The sequence below is a fragment of the Anas platyrhynchos genome, chromosome 3 (genome assembly GCF_047663525.1).
Source record: "Anas platyrhynchos isolate ZD024472 breed Pekin duck chromosome 3, IASCAAS_PekinDuck_T2T, whole genome shotgun sequence".
NCBI classification, from domain to species: Eukaryota; Metazoa; Chordata; class Aves; order Anseriformes; family Anatidae; genus Anas; species Anas platyrhynchos.
In genome coordinates this window covers 38099370-38115925 of record NC_092589.1, presented here as the reverse complement: position 1 = coordinate 38115925, position 16556 = coordinate 38099370, and the positions used below count along the sequence as shown (strand labels likewise).

General features: G+C 39.9%; 1 protein-coding gene across 1 annotated transcript; it reads right to left on the bottom strand.

Moving 5' to 3' along the window:
- Positions 1-202: 202 nt before the first annotated feature.
- SLC4A1AP (solute carrier family 4 member 1 adaptor protein) lies at positions 203-16320 on the bottom strand. The gene is made up of 14 exons (XM_027454048.3): positions 15799-16320; positions 15173-15359; positions 14348-14470; positions 13516-13576; positions 12518-12657; positions 12222-12382; positions 10950-11019; positions 8205-8394; positions 7215-7326; positions 6391-6631; positions 5531-5605; positions 4410-4480; positions 1898-1970; positions 203-645 (listed from the first exon to the last, which is right to left on the bottom strand). Exons 1-14 carry the CDS (start codon positions 16318-16320, stop codon positions 596-598), a joined length of 2076 nt encoding a protein of 691 aa, XP_027309849.2. The 3' UTR covers positions 203-595.
- Positions 16321-16556: the final 236 nt, after the last annotated feature.

The following is a 16556-nucleotide window of genomic DNA, read 5'->3' as shown; positions in this document are numbered from 1 at the left end:
ACCTTTATAACAGTGTTCTCCTCCCTCCTAGTCCCCTTCCTATCAAGCATTCAGCAACTGTATTCAAAAACCTCTGTTGGGGAGGACTGAAACACTTTTTTCTTAAAGTAGAAGTCTCTGCGTTCTCCCCCCCCAACGAAAAATGTGTTTTGGATTCCATTTGCCTTGATTATATTTTCAAATAGCAGCAACAGAAGCAAAATGGTAGCGTGTCTCATTTTAATTGCCTAAAACCAACATGAATTCAATTTATCAGTCCTGTAAGCATGGAGTGTTTTTTTTTTAATATACTTAAAATATTTTTTATATTTTTATTTACAAAAGGATAAACAAGTCTGTGGTTTCACACTAAACAAAAAGAACAAAGCTAATAGCAGAAGAAAGAGAGAGAAGAATGCGTGGGCTCAGGAATCTTTAAAAAAAGTATTTGGAACACAAGCAACAGAGGACACACAGGGATGGCTAACAGCCAGCACGGCTGGAATAGGCTCTGAAAAAAACATCTCTTTTATCCCTCAGTAACGAGTGGACTCAATAAAGAGTCCGAAGCAGAGCAGTCCTTCAAACCTCAGATCTGCTTTCTGGAGCTTGAAGCTTAGTAGCCATACTTTTCGTTGAGGTGAGTCTTGCCATCACCGCTCTGACCTAATGGACAAAGATAAAAAGTTACTTTAAAGAAAAAACAAATTAACTTAAAAACAAACAAACAAAGAAAACACCATAAGAACCATACAACCAACCAACAACGAACAAAAAAACACACCAAAAATTAGTCCAATACAAGTTTACAGGACAAGTATTAAATAGTCTCTAGGCAGCACCTGTCAGATAGGCATAAACCCAGACAGGATATTACAGTCCAAATTGTCTTTTTATTTATAATTCCTTAACATTACTAACACTGTCAAGATTACATCATCTATTCATGCTTTATTTTATTATTTTTTTCCTGGTGTACTATTTATGCCAACTTAGAAGATAAATCTGGTTATTAGCAGGTAGAGACAAGAAAAGGAGCTCCCTCTAATGGACGCAACTCTCTTGGCTACCCTAAATCAGACCTCTGGGTTGGTTATTGAAGCAGGCACTTTGCTCCAGCTGATTCACATGCCAGGAAGGCTTCACCAGGTTATAGTTTTTCTTCAGTGAAATTTATTCTCTTTTTTTTTTTACTTCCTTTAGAGCCTTCCCACATTATCAAGTTGCAACAGCTTCAGCAAAAGTTATAATGATGAATCTACCAAATGAAAGCTAAGCTTTGATCTTACGATGAAAACTTAAATGCAAGAAAATAAATTTCCAGTTTTGGAGCCACTGGAAATTCAATACATTCTTTAAGAGTAACCCCACTTAACTAAAAACACTCTAGAACTAAAATCAAAAAAGTTCAATTTTAACATGTACTAAATGTGTGTATCAATTATTCAGCATCCTCAAAGAGTTAGCAAGACTTTTCTTCAAAGTACGACCCAAAGTCTGTATTGCAAAAAGCTGCAGAGGATTTTCATATGTCACAAGCTTCTATGAAAATTGAGAATACTAATATTGCTGGGGCATTTATCCTTGGTGAAGCTTTGAGCTTTTCTTCTAACTAGATACCTGTATCACTATATGTGAATGGAGTTAGGTCTCTCAAATGTTATAGAAATGAAAGACAAACTTCAGGTGCACCTGTCCACTGAGATGAAGCTGCTACAGATAAGGTCAGCATTTCACAACAAGCATTGCATGGAGATACAAGAAGTAAATACGGGGCATAACATGCCAAAAACCATCAGGTTCTCAATAAGTATTCCCACATTACTTTTTCCCCCTCAATGCATTACAAGGACACCCTGACTACTTGTTAGGTATATTCTTGAGTTATAGGAATAAAACCCAAAGAAATTGTCAATACCTGCAGGAGGAACCCACATGCAGTAATCTGGGTCATCATCTGGGTAATGAGAAGAAAAAAAAGGTGGCTGGACCTGCAAAAGGAGAAAACATTTTTAAGGTGCTGCACCCTTTCAGCAATGCGTCACAGCCACTAAGTCTCTCAATTATTCAAAAGACAAATGCTGAGTAGTGGGGGTTATTTTTACATGGCCATGGACAAAAAAATATAGTTTAGAGGAAAGAAAAAAATATAGTAAACTCTCAAATTGATCCAATTTCTTCCCAGTATAGTCACAGAACCATAGAAACATTGGTTAGAAAGGACCTCTGAAGATCAACGAGTCCAAACTCCATCTCAAAATAGGTCCATTGCCAACACCAAATCAGGTCATCCATGGTCTTCAGAGAGTGGATCTGGGCAGACTAGTGAGGGGAGATAAATGTAGTGCAAAACTCTACAGCTTTACTGAAGCACTAACAGAAGTGCATATGACAACTTTCGGTTTCAAAGAAATCTCTCCCACTGCTTTCCACAACTCCAGTTCTGAACATTTTAATTGCCTCATCCTAATGTTTGTTACTGTCATTCGACACTGAGTTTCTTTACACAGGGAAAAGCTTTAGAGTAGGATTTTTAAGAAGTGCTTTAGTGATTTCAAAGCACAATCCCACTGAAAACTTTAGGTTTAAGGTGACTTTTGAAAGTATATAAAGTATATAAAAGTTCAGCTATGTTGTATAAGGGTAACTTAGCTTTTCAAAAGACAAGAAAACCCATTTTATTCAGGTCTCACTGGCATCACTGAAATGTTTAAAGCAAACAGAAACAGGTCACTTGCAATTCAAATGTTGACACAGCAATGTCTCTTTATCCCCAGCTTTTGAAGTTTTGCCACATTGGCATCATTTTCTCAAGTTTTGTTTTCAACTACTGCAGGTAGCTAACAAAAAAAGTCTCACTCTACAGTTTTTTGATTTTTTATGAGCTCAAAATGTGCCCATGTTACTCAGCACTGATTTGCATTACTCTGTAATATCATGACACAGTCCTAAATTATGCAGTTGAAGCAATTTTTCATTCCCTCAAAAATCAAAACAAACAAAGAAACAGAAAAACAATTTCCCTTCCCCAAATTAACCTCTAAAAGAGTTCGTTCGTATCACTAATGTTTTGAAAAACATTAGACTGTGGAGTTGAACAGTTATTAAGTATGACTTGTGAACAGCCACTTAAAAAATAGATTTTTTCCAGTTTTGCATTATTCAAAGTTATTCCTCAAACATGAGAAGAGAAAAAAACATAAGGAGAATTCCACTTGATACTTTCCATGCAAGAAAATGAGCCCAATGGCAGACAGGGCATGTGGAAAAAGTGATTTGTAATGGGAGAGAGAACACAGCTAAGCCATCTGGTATTTGGGGAATGCTCAGTGTTAGAGTGAACTCTGTGCTGATGGGAGGTGCTGACTTGACTGCCTCAGTGTGAATGCAGGAGAACAAGGCAGCTTCTCATAGAAAGGGTATACATTGGGCTCTAACAGAGTAAATTTACTCTTGCTTTCTTTATCAACGTATTTTAGGCCAGCAACAAAGAATAATACTAGAGGCTGTGCCTACCCAGTCCTTGGGTCCTCTGCCAAGAGCAGCAAGAGCAGCAGCAGCTAGCACACACATGCTTCAGGGAGTTAAGTTTCTCTAAGCAGGTGGAGCAGGACTAAAATTCAATGGTCACCACAAAAAAATGTCCTAATATTGTGAACTCATGGCCTACAACTACAGTAATCTTCTTTGATGGCAGCCAGCATTATGGTGGGATGCATTCTGAAGGGAAGAGCCCAGCAGTAAACACCAGGCTAAGAGCATGCCATCAGAGAAATTTCTTCCCAATTCCAGCAATGCAACAACTACCTGTGTCCCAAAATGTGGAAGGCTCATTTACTTTGCATTTTACTACAAATCTTATGAATGGGAAGCACAGCACGTACACTCAAATTCAACAATAATTGGGCTGCAAAATACAATAGTCTTATTAGATATTTCTCTTACCATATCTTACAGAGAAGGATGAAAACTACAGTTTTAGTCCAGCATTTTCTGCATCAGCCAATGCATGCTTCCCATGCTACTCTCCATGAAAGTTTTGCAAAGTCACTTGAAAACCCAGAAGAGCACTAGTGTTCTACAACACTTGTGCTACAGGAGAAGACGCAATTCACAACAGCTGAATATCAGCTTTGCCAAGTGAATAGCTGGAAAAATAATTCTGTGTTTCAATTGAGAACCTTTTTTTATTTACTACAGCTTCACAGAACCCCTTTCTCATGCTTGAAATGCTCTGCGTTCTCACTGGAGACTCCAGAAGCTGTGTCCAATGGTAGCGTGCAGTTCTACATTTGGGAATCACTCAGCAGAAAAGCACTACCATCACCAAAGGCACACTCAATCCAGTTGTTACTATTTCACTATTAAGGAGCTGACTAAATGATTCCTTGTAATTCTTAGGCTGTAGGAGTCACAGTATTGTAACTGACCTTGCTTGAGCTATTTGTTTTCTTAGCTTTCTCAGATGTCTCTTCAGGCTTCTTGCACAATGCCTCAGATGCTGACAAAAAAAAAAAAGTTTTATGACACATCATAAAATGACCAATTCTATCACAAATAAGCTTATAGAAAACTCACGTAAGGATGGATACTTCCAAAAGGAAATCCAAGACAACTCACTGCAAAACCATTCATATTTATGGCTGCTGAGCATCTTTGTTTTCCATAGATCTATTAACTCACGCTTAATACACTCACAGTCCCCAAACTGAATGCAGTTTAATGAGGTCCTCTATTTGGCATTCTGCAAAATCCTTTTAGTTAATGGCAGATGTTGATTTTCTATGAGAAACTCAATATCTGTAATCACTACGGTGACTGATTTAGACATAAACTGTAGAAAACGCAGAGTCAACAACCTTAAAAAAATCATTTTATAGCAACATATGTGAGGGGAAGGCAAAGACAGAAGTATGCCTGGCTTTGCTGCCGCTTAATCTGTGAAATATTGACTTTCTTAAGTCCATGGTTATTATCATGAGGACAGGAAAACATACTCTTAAGGCTCTGACTTAGGAAAAAAGAAAATTCATACAGATCTCCTCCAGATGTTCATTGCACCATACACTGTCTACATTTTGAGAATCTTGTGTGTGTGTATATGTGTGTGTGTGTGTGCATGAGCAGAGGGGTCATCTGGGTCATTAAGAGTGCTAGCTAACATTATGTACTAGTTAACACTACAGAAGGACAGAACTTTCCCTTTACAAAGTGACACGAGCTAGTACTGCAAGAGAATAAGGGGAAAGAAGCTATATGTTTATGCTCCTAAATTATAACAACTTTTATTCTAGACATTTATTTAAAAAAAAAAAATCTCTCCACAGTTAGTGACTACAAAAAGCAAGGAGATCTGAAACAGCTGAAATTGCTTGTCTTTGCCATACATTTAGCACTGCCCAAACAAAACAATTCTTCATCTGAATTCTAGATTCTTTAGACTCTACAGTTAAGCTTAGTCTCTTTCTACTGACAAAAAAGCAGTAACTCCTTTAGGCAGTTTCTGAATCCACATGCTACTGTACTATAGTCTTCAAACTGTACAGCTCACCTTGAGATTTCTCTAGCGAGGGTCCCATCTGAGATTTATTTCTTAATATCTTTGGCTCAGGCAGAATATTAACCCCTGTAAAAAAAAAAAAATGTTAGGTGAATGTTCTGCACCAACTTTGAAGAGCAGAAAAAATTTTGAAGGGAACTCTTAGTTACATTTGTTTCAGGAAGAATTCTTCTCTTAGAAGTTCTCCAAATTATTTCATTCAAGTCTATCACAATAGAGTATTAAAGCAAAATTTATGACCAGTTAAAATACACTTTTCAAGAACAACCTGTTCAGCATTAAGACAAGAAGATGGAATTAGGTTTCTGTCAAACAAACTATTTACGGAGAAACATTATTAATAAGATTTTAAATGCATGAAGTTAATATATAAAAGGATGAGTTACAGATAAACCACAGAGATGCAAAGAAGATGCTTCTTCCTTCCTATTTTTAAAATTATTTTTCCTCCTCACTAGCTGGTCTGAAGCTTTACTGAGGCATTTCTTTTCATATTAAGTCACTCTCTCTGACAACAACACGTTGTTATTATCATATGGACATTCAATCTAAAGAAATCAGGGCCTATCAAAATAGGACCTTTCTTGAGTCCAGGAGACTTACTTCTGTTTTACCAAAAGCAAGAAAACATGACTGCTGAGTAGAGTCCCAACCTGAAACAGGTATAACTTTCACCTGTTCCTCATCTGATTTCACCTAGACACTGGGTTCATGGCAAAAATTCATGGAAAAACTATAGACTGCTGGAAAACCTGTGACACAAACCTTAGCAGATTCACATGACTCAGGAAGAAAAAAATAGTACTTATAGACTCAGCCTTACTACTAGAAAAATCAAAATCCATGCTTACCATCCTGAAGGGATTCTAGCTTCTCATTATTGTGAGTAGAACCACTGGGATCATTAATTTCTTCTCCTGTTTCTTCCTCTGTTGTTATTTTCATTTCCACATCTGATGCTCTGCTGTTTACTGCATCTACTTCCTGCTCCTCCTCCATTTCTTCCTCTTCTTCCTCCTCCTCTTCCTCTGGTCTATCGTCTTTCATTTTTAACAAGTTTTCAGGGATAACTGGACGCTTATCAGGCAATTTCTGCAGGACAAAGACTTGTGCATCAGTGCCAGAACAACACGGAAGTAGATGTCACAGAGATTCATTACAGGAGCAAACACGTGTGTTTCGGTCACAGAGATAGCTGGTAGGGAAACACTCACAGGATGAAGAATAGTTAGGTTTTAAGGAAAGAGTTTTTGGTAGAGATGGAAGGGGAAAAAAAAAAGATGTTCAGCCCACAGGCAAGAGTGCAGTCTTTTCATAAAAGGGACACTGGGAGCTGAATCAATCTTGGATACGATCTTAGCTAAAAGATCAAGAAAAACAAAAGAAAGAAAAGGACTAGCTGCTGATGTATAGCAGTCATTCAGCCTGATGTCTCCAGACTGCCTCTACTTGGATCAATGCCTTTTAACTGCAGCTGTGCCCCAGAAGATTGATTGCACGAGGGCACAGAATGGCTACTGCTGGCAGCAAACAACATCTGGCAGACACTGCTTGCTGCCCCGTGCACTCTTTCACTCCTGCAGGCTTGCTCCTCCGTGCGAGATGACACAGTTGCCACCTGTAGGTTCCACAGCCTCAGATATCTAAGAACAAGTGTCTGACTTGCAGCACTTACCCCAAGGCTTCCAGTTTTCAGCTTGAATTTACTCCCCCCTTTCATTGCACCGAAGAGAGGCAGGGCAATCTTTTTAGGCTTGCTGTCTGCTTCCAGACTGTGACTCCCACTCCTAATAAAAAATAGTTACAAAGAAAAACAGTATTTAAAGAACCAAACAAGTCTTATATATACATATGCAAACCCCCTGCAAAACAGAAGTGAATATATAAAAGTCCTTCTATTACTTTCAGACTTGCAGCATCCAAGGAGGACGTTTCAGAATATGACTCCTCCTTACTATGTGCATACTGCAGGAGTCAGACACTTGTGATAACAGAAAGAAAAAGCAATAAGCAAAAAAAAAAAAACAACAACACAAAACAACCACACCTATCAGACTCCCTCCAATTCAAATGCACTTACACAGATGCATAATGTATCTGTAAATATATAAACACACGTAGAGGCCGAACCTCAATTTAAGTAAATTAAGTAATTAAACCTCTAATCAAGTTGTCACTAGTAAACGATGAACCCAGCACACACCCTCTTGAATTGCAGCAGCATTGCTAGGCAGTGGCTGAACAGCCACTGCACTTGACTTCTGGGTACATTTCACAAAGTGATTTTCATATTATACAAAGTACTGTAAAACTCTTCAGTTCCTTTTGGATGGAGGTTGTAGAAAAAAATAAATGCTGACACCATGTTTCCAGCCCCTTCCTGCTCCCTGTCCCAGTGTAGGTTCAATTTACTCCACTGTTGCTGTGCATCTGCCTCAGCCCCAGAGGCAGCAGTGGCCAGAAGGCACAGAAGCTTGCTGGAGAGATGAACCAGGAAGTTTTGAAGGCATTGCTGCCTTTGCATTTGGAAAACTGTCTACTTACTGGGGGTGCAAGATTGCCTATGAAAAGTAACAACAGTGGAAGTAATTAAAAAAAAACAACAACAAAACAAACAAACAAAACAAACAAACAAAAAACACAACAGACTTTAGCCAAGACTTACGGGGGCTTCAGCTCAGGTAATTCTGTAGGCTTGACGAGCTTTATTAACCCTTTCAATCTCTGCTGCTCTTTCCTCAGTTCAAACGATCGCAAGTGAAGTTTCTTTCGAGTCACGCTGTCTAAGGTGCACCCTGACTTTATTTCAGTCATGAATTCATCCAAGGAATCTTGAGCTGCTGGCTGGGACTGGGCTAGGCAAAATAACGATAAGATACATATTGTTATACTCAAGTCCTACCTTTAGAGAATAAAGAATATATGAATGAGTATCCTCTCTGTGAGATTTTTTTGCATGGTGAAATAATGGAGGTTGATAGCCCTAGAAAGATGAAAGCTTTTCTCTTAACAAAGCCCAGCAGTAAATCTTAATCCACTCAGATGAAAAAGCCTCTCAAAATTGAATGTTTCTTTATGAGCAAGTCTGTCTGCATTCTAGGTTGCTCATCTCAAATCAAGATCTGCTGTCCCTAAAAAAAAAACAAAAAGTGGCTTTTGGGTCCTTTTTATAGTCACAGACTAAAATAAACACGGCTACAAGGAATCCTACAACACCACATGGGAAATCCCATTTTGACTTTCCCAGGATGTTTATGTAATAACGTTTGCAAACCTAAAAATGAATTAACTGACACATGATGCTGTCTCCCACTCCTGAATGACTGAGTGCATATGAGAATAAATTGTATATGTTAAGACAATCACACAAAATTTATCTTTGTTTTGGTTTGATTTTCTAACAGGAAAACACTGCTTTGTACTTGAGAAAAACAAAAAGACAGTCCTTCTACTCCACCTGACTTCAAACAAAAATATTTCTCTGCATATTTAACTAATTAAAATAAAACTGGGAGGAAAAACTCAAACAACAAAGAAAAATAAATACACAATTCTAACATATGGATTTAAAAAATGAACAAAAGAACAGGAAAACTCCTGAAGCACTGTTCAAGCCTGAGAAAGGAATTTTTACATTTTGCTCAAAAGTAACTCTGAGACAAAGAAAAACGTTGTTGTTAGGATTACAGCGAATTGTTTGACAGGCAGTTTTCTGCCTTTTATTGTTATATAAAGTTGGCAAATCTGATATTTATCTGTGGCTTTAATATATGCACAAGGATAATTCTGTGACCAATGAGTTATTTTTAATTCAGTTTACATTATTGTTAAGAGTATACATCTGAGCAGTTTTACATAACATTTAATAGTTACACAAAAGTATAAAAAGACTAAAATTTTCAAATGTACTCAACTGAAAAGGATATTTCTGATCTAGAGACAAAATGCAGTTTTCACAAACATATGAAAGCTGAAACAGCAACTGAAGACATACAGGATTAAAAAGCTCAGAGAGATAAGAGCATCCACCTCCAACCAAATATAAATAAGAATGAAATGTATTATAAAAGAAATTCAGACAGAAATACTCTTCTTTCTCCTAACTATTTTGAGCTTAGACAAAAACGATCAATGAGAAGGCCTTGTTAATAAACAGCCTGAATCACCTCACAGCTTAGAATCAAGAGGAGCTGTCATGGGAGGGGGGGAAAGCTATAGAGCTTTTACTGCACCAAAAACTTACCAATTTTCTTTTGAACAGGCAACCAAAAATGAGACTGAAGAGCTTTGTGTGTCTGATTTTCATCCAGTTACATCAGTAACTGAGAGACACCAAGTCAGTCTATCAGTAGTTAGTTCTGAAGAACAATTTATGAACTTTCACTGAGATCTTTTCAAAAACCACTTAATCTCTCCAAGTGCTTGGTAAGAGGTGTTGCAATTTAGCCTGTCGTTCACTCACTGGTCTCACTACACTCTCACCCCTAGGCTACAAATGATCATTTAGAGCAAGCCAAAGTGCGTGAAGGTTTCAGAACTGTATGGAATGCTGCAACTTTGCCAGACAGCTCAAGAGAGTAATAAGAGTCACCCATGATCAATACACATACTCCTGGCTTATACTTGTATTCCTCATCTGTGATTACATCTGAGAAAACACAAATAACTAGAACACACGCACACGAACTGATGACAGAATATTTGCTATGTTTTATCCTGGTCTAGTTTTAGGAAATCTGCATCCAAAACTGAATCACTCTGCATTGCAATACCTTGCAGGCTGTTGGGCCTGGTAGTTAACTGATGAGATTTCACTTTTTCCAAGTCTCTAAACTAGTTCTGTAACCAGTTACAATTTACCAAGACACGATAACATATCAGAATTATATTATATTACTGAACACGTGAGCTAAGCATCCACTACTCTAACTCTGTATTTCTCTTTTCCTACCTTTTCAAGGTGTATTTGCAATGAGAGAAGTAAAATGAAAGATACTGTCTTTCCTCTGCCAGTTGCTTGTTCTTCCCTTACAGATGGTTTTGGAGGGAATGGAAAAATGTGGTCCTTGAGCTGGGTCAGTTTCACTACTATGGGCAGATAAACAGTAATAATGCCCACCCTGTTATGCTCCAGGAGCTTGTACACTTTCCTCCTTATCTTAGAAGTGGGATACTTTTGGAGAAATCTGCATTCATTAGCAAATAACTACACACACAGTACATAACCTACTGGATTAAGAGTATTAAGTATCTTCTCCAGATAACTCAATCACCTGCAAATCTTCCTACCTCTTTGTGGAAAGCAGACATACAAAAAAATGAATGTAAGATTCATGAGTCTATGATATCCGTAAGATTTTTTTTTTTTTTTTAAATGGAGAACACTATAATCAGAGACTTCACATCTTACCTTTCCCTGAAGCCTTCAGCTTTTCTGTTATCTCAAGGAGCTCATTTTCAGATTCCTTTAGCTTTGCGACCTATAAGAGAAAAGACCTCCTAAGCATATACTTTATCTTCTTTAAAATCTCCATTTAAAAGTTTCTCCACTATCCTACCACATTATCTCTTTTTTTTTTCTTTTAAATTAATTTTATTTCTGATCTCTGACTGGGAATTTCTGGGATGAAAAAAATATAGTCTAGATTGTTCCTAAACAATGCATCAAAAATGATTTGAACAGTATTCATATTTATGTGTTTCAGAAAGTCCTTTCTCAGTGGCTTTTATGCCACTGTCATGATCCTCCAAGCCCTTCCTACTCTCACCTATTAGCCTCTCCACACACTATTGTCTGTGTAGGATTTTTAGTTGTCATACTCGTGTCAGTCCAGTCTGCTCATTCTTTGAAGCAGAATAAGATCCTTCATTGGTATGTGCCCTGTGAACTTGAAAGCTTGCAATTATTATCTAGTGCTTTAAAGCTATTTTATGGTATCCTGTTCTCATTCAGCCACTGTTGTGGTCTATCAAGCAGAAGGCAATATTACACCAATATTACACAGACAAAAAAGAAAGGCAGTTTGCTTTCACTGTAATTACCATTTTTTCAGATATTTACAGATACTGTGAACAAAGTAAAAAAACTCTACTCAAAGTTGCAAATTTCTCTTGCCTCTCCTAGTTTATGACAAATTAAGTCTTGTGTGCAGTGACAGAACCTCACAAACCAAACCCTGCTCACTAGAGAAGAGACACCACAAGGAGCTGCAAACTACTTTTTTGCAGGCTGACTTGGCCTTAAGCCATGAAAGTTCCTGACAACAAGGTATTTTATTTTCCACAGACAGTTATCCCTTCTGCCTAAGGTAGCAGATACGCGTCAGTTAGTAGCAGTACCAATGATGTTTCTGTGATGTACACTAAGTATTAAATTGAAGTAACAAATCACTTTCTCACTTTCTGTTGTTGTTTAAGAGTTTAAGGTTTCTTCTATATCCCTTTTTTCGCCCTCTCAAAACCTTTAAAAGCCTTTGGTGATTCTACAATCACCAAATCTAACCCCATTCCAATTTATCTTGTCCAATTAATAGATAAGGGTATCAAATGATACTAGAGTTCAGGCCAACAAAAATAAGAACTGGGGAAAAAAAATATATACACACACACATATATAAGCTTCCCTTCTCAGTAATAAGACATTTATGAAAGAATAGGCCTGGCATGTCATAATTCTTCTTACCAGGGAGTCATAAGTTTCTGGTTTTTCTTCTATTTTACCAGCTTTTTTCATTCTGTTCAGTCGCTTCTTTTCTACAGCACCAGTTCGATCAAGGAAGGTGTCATCATCACTATCATAGAAGTCCTCATCTTCCCAATTCTTTGATTTCCTTTTTCGAGATACTGGGAAAGGTTAAACGAAAAGGCCAGGAACAAAGTGACTTACACTGAGAAGTCAAGCAATTTCATGATAGCCATCTCAAACCCCTGGAGTTAAGGGGCTTTTAGAACCATCACAGCATTTACCCGGTTATTTACCTGCTTCTTGCCTCAGCACTCCCCTAGCATCCAATAATCTGCAAGCTTCCAGTGCACACTGTACCATTGCTTCTTTCTTCTTTCCTGAATGGAGAACCTCTGCCACCAGCTGCTTCCCTGATGCATCATCCACAGGCAACCTGTTCAGTTCACAGGATCAGAGAATAGCTCCAATACAAACAGCTTTTCCTGGATGCTACTCAGACACTGTATTTGTCATGTCAACATTGTTCTTTCCACCTCTCTCTATAGTCTTTCTTTTTGTTGGGGTTAAATATTTTTACATTTCATTTGACACGCTACTAATCCAAACGTGAGCACAGACTTTCTGTATTTTATTTCACTAACCCAAACAATAAATATTTTTCCATTTGTTCAGTTGGGATTACAACAGGTTAAACATCAGTCAAGAATCTTTTTAAGCATCCATTTAAGCATCACCTTGCATCTATGCAACACCAGTAACAAATATTTTATGTCACACCGAAGGAAAGGTTTCTTAAGCAATGATGACATGTTGTACCTATCCATTTGAGACCTAATTTGTTGATTTAATTCTACCTCACCTTCTCCAGCCTAATACAAGAATTACGTTAGTTGGTCAACAAAACCCACAAAACTGCTTTGTACCAGTTTCAGTTCTTTGATGGTATAGAGTAGAACATTTTTTTCCCCATTAGGAGTTGTAAGATACTGACTCCTGGTTTCTTTTGTATTTCAATTTCATGTGTTTCTGAAAACATGGGGAAGTGAAAGAACCCGTTTCCTTGCTTTACCAATTTTCACCTCTAAGAAGCACCAAATGTTGGCAGACCAGAAAGGAGTACAGACACTGAACTAGGCACTGATCCTTGAACTTCTTCTTCAGTATCAGGACTTTGGTCTAATTCCAGCTGGCCTCCTTGGCAAGCATGATAGATAAGTGATTCCCTCAGCTTTTGTTTGTGAATTCAATGAAGCCAGGTTCTACACAAAGAAGTGAATGAACGTATACATACTTGACTCTGCATAGCCAGCTGTTGTGCCCACGATCATCATATTCATATTCTAACTCTTCTCCTAGAGAGGAAAAGAAAGAAAGTTGGTGTAGTTACCAAAAGTTAAATAAGCAGGCACAATCAGGGTTAGACAAAATAGGTATGATATTCTTGTGGTATATCAAAGACTTTTTTTTTTTTTTTTTTTTTTTTTTAGGCCATGGGATCTTCAGTTCATATTATGCTCATTTAGTTATTTTTCACAATCAAGGTTTTTTCCAGATCAAAGATCTGTAAGTGACCTGTTTGGGAATACACAGTTAAAGAAAAAAAACAACCTCGTACCTTCAGGCATTAAAGTAAATGATACTGAAGGAAGGACAGTTTGAAATCTGGATTCACAGATACTGTTTATCACAAAGGTTAGTTTTTCATGTTAACAAATATAGGAGTAATCTGTAAGCTTTGCTAGCAACTAATGGAAGCTTAGGCTAATTCATTATTGCTTTTTTCTTTTAATACTTTCCAGTGCTATCTCCAAACAGCACAGCTTGAAATTTGATGGCTTCAGATTTTTTAATATAGCTTCAAAAGATGGATGTGGTTTGACAGAGGAACATAAGATGCCCTCTCCAACTCCCAATTTAGAAGTTAGGAAATAAGTCTCAGCTCTTCAGTGGCAAGCCAAGTTTTTAAAAACAACCCCCTTCTCCCAAAAAACAATGACCAAACAAAAAAGCCCCACCCACAATTAAACAGAAAAGTTTATCTTTCACTCTTTAATTTCCAAAGAAAAATATGAGCACAAACACCAAACTTGGCTAAGCAAAAACAATTTATAAGTGAAAAGTACCTTCTCTGTCAAAAAAGCCCTGTAGGGCCTTTCTAGGGTCTTTCATATAGAAGGCATCTTGTACGTCCTGAAAATCAATAGCAATAGGGTTTTCTTCAGCATCATCCTCCTCAGCATCCTCTCCTGGAAGAACAAAGTGAAAACAAGATATTGAAATGTTAGAATTTGAACACCAGTGTATTTCAACTACTGTCAGTTTGAAAGAAATATCAACTACATCATCCTTAAAATTATTTTTCTTAACTTGAATATTGGTTCTGCATCCAAACAAAAACCCCCACACTTTTGCAATTAGTTATTCCATTTTAGGATACAGTTTTACATAGAAATGTTACTAGAGTTTCAGCACCTTCAAGGGGTTTATGTGCTTATAAATGCTCATTTACAAACAAACCATTTTGTACTGAAAAGCTCGTTAGTTATAATTTATCTCATTCAGATGTGGAATTACTGTTAAAAATGTAAGGACAGCCTCATTGCACAGCAGTCTCAAGCAAGAAAATTTAACCTCTCTGGCCAAAATGTGAATGTCACCGCAAGAACAAAATACACAGCCCAAACTAAAGTCTCATTTTCCTTTCGAGGTATAGATAAATCGCTTTTTCCCTGACTTTAGAAGAAGCTCTAGTAAGGTTCTTGCCTGGTATATTTCACCTACTCACAGTACTTGTCTTTTTAAAAGGAAATGGACTTTGCATTTGTACTCAGGAACTTCCACTGGTTTTGGACAATTGTCATCCAGCTGGTACGTCAACCCCAGTATTCCTTGAAACTCACTCAAAAACCTCCCAAGGTGCATCACCTGATGTGTGCATCAGTGCTTACCCATTCCCCACGAGCAGCTCATTTCGGTGTTCTGACTGCTCTCGTTTCTCCTCTCCTCTTTGTCACCTTCCTCGTCAGAGTCCTCTCCCAACATCGTCTTTTCCAGTTTCGCTTGCTGCTGCTTGCGCAGTGCCTTCAGCTGTGTCACGGTCAGCTCCGACTCGGACTCCTGATCCTCCTCGGGTCCCTGTGTCACAAACAGTAACTTTATAGGAGCGTTTTAAAAAGGAGAAGGGGGATAATTTCAACCAGACATGCACATTACATACAAGAATGTCTACAGATTATAGCGCCCTTCAAAAAGCGCTCTTCAAACCTTTTGCTATTGCTCTTCAAACCGGAAGATGCATCTGCTTACATGCAGATATATCAATTTTAACATCAAGAGGAGGAGAAAGAAAGAAGTGAGCGTTACTTTATACCCGCAGGCCGCTCAAATACAACCCAAAGGGGCACAATGCAAAGATTTCCAGCGGAGCACTCGGGGAGCACGCAGCTCATCCCCCTTCCACGCTGGGCACCCCAAGGCCCTCCTGCCCTCCCCAAACCTCTCTCGGGGCACAGCTGGGGCACAAGGCCCCGTAATTACATAAATACCAGCGCTCCCCCCACCACCCCCGGCCCACCTGCAGCAGGAAGAGGCGGGAGCTGCCACCGAAGCGGAGCCCGTGGCCCACCCGCACCCGGCAGTAGGTGCGCGGCGGCACCCTCGCCTTGTTGAGGAAGGTGCCGTGGGTGCTGCCCAGGTCGTAGACGTAGAAACCGGCGGCGTCGGAGCCCTCGGGGGAGCTGCCGGGCCCCCGGTACTGCAGCACGGCGTGGTGCCGCGACACCGACGGGTGCTCCAGGGCCAGGGCGCAGCCGGGCAGCCGCCCCACCAGGAACCAGCTGCCGCCCTCCAGCCGCACCGAGCCCAGCACCACGCCGCCCTTCAGCACCTCCAGCCCGTAGCCGGCGCCGGCTGGAGGGCGGCAGCCCCACGGCGGCTCCTCGTAGCGGGGGGCTGGCGCTGCGGGACCGGCACCAGGACCGGGACCGGGACAAGCCCCGGGACCGGGACCGGGACCGGCTCCGGGTGCCGGTTCGGCTGGCGGCGGGCGGCTCGGCCGCTTGAAGCCGGCCGCCTCCGTCTCGCCGGGCTCCGCCATTTTACGGCGTCCCTCCCGAAATAGGGTCCGCCGCGGGCTGGCGGAGCGGGGAGGCGGCCACCGGGAGGCTGCGGCGCTGCCTCGGCTGCCGGCAGCGGGACGGGACCCGGGGCGGGGAGCTGGGGGTTCGGGGGGCAGGCGGCGGAGCGGGGCTGCGAGCCGGGAGCCCGGAGCCCGGCGCTCTCCTTCCCCCCGGGGGAGCCGCTTGGGGAGCGGACCGGTGCCGAGTTCCGGCG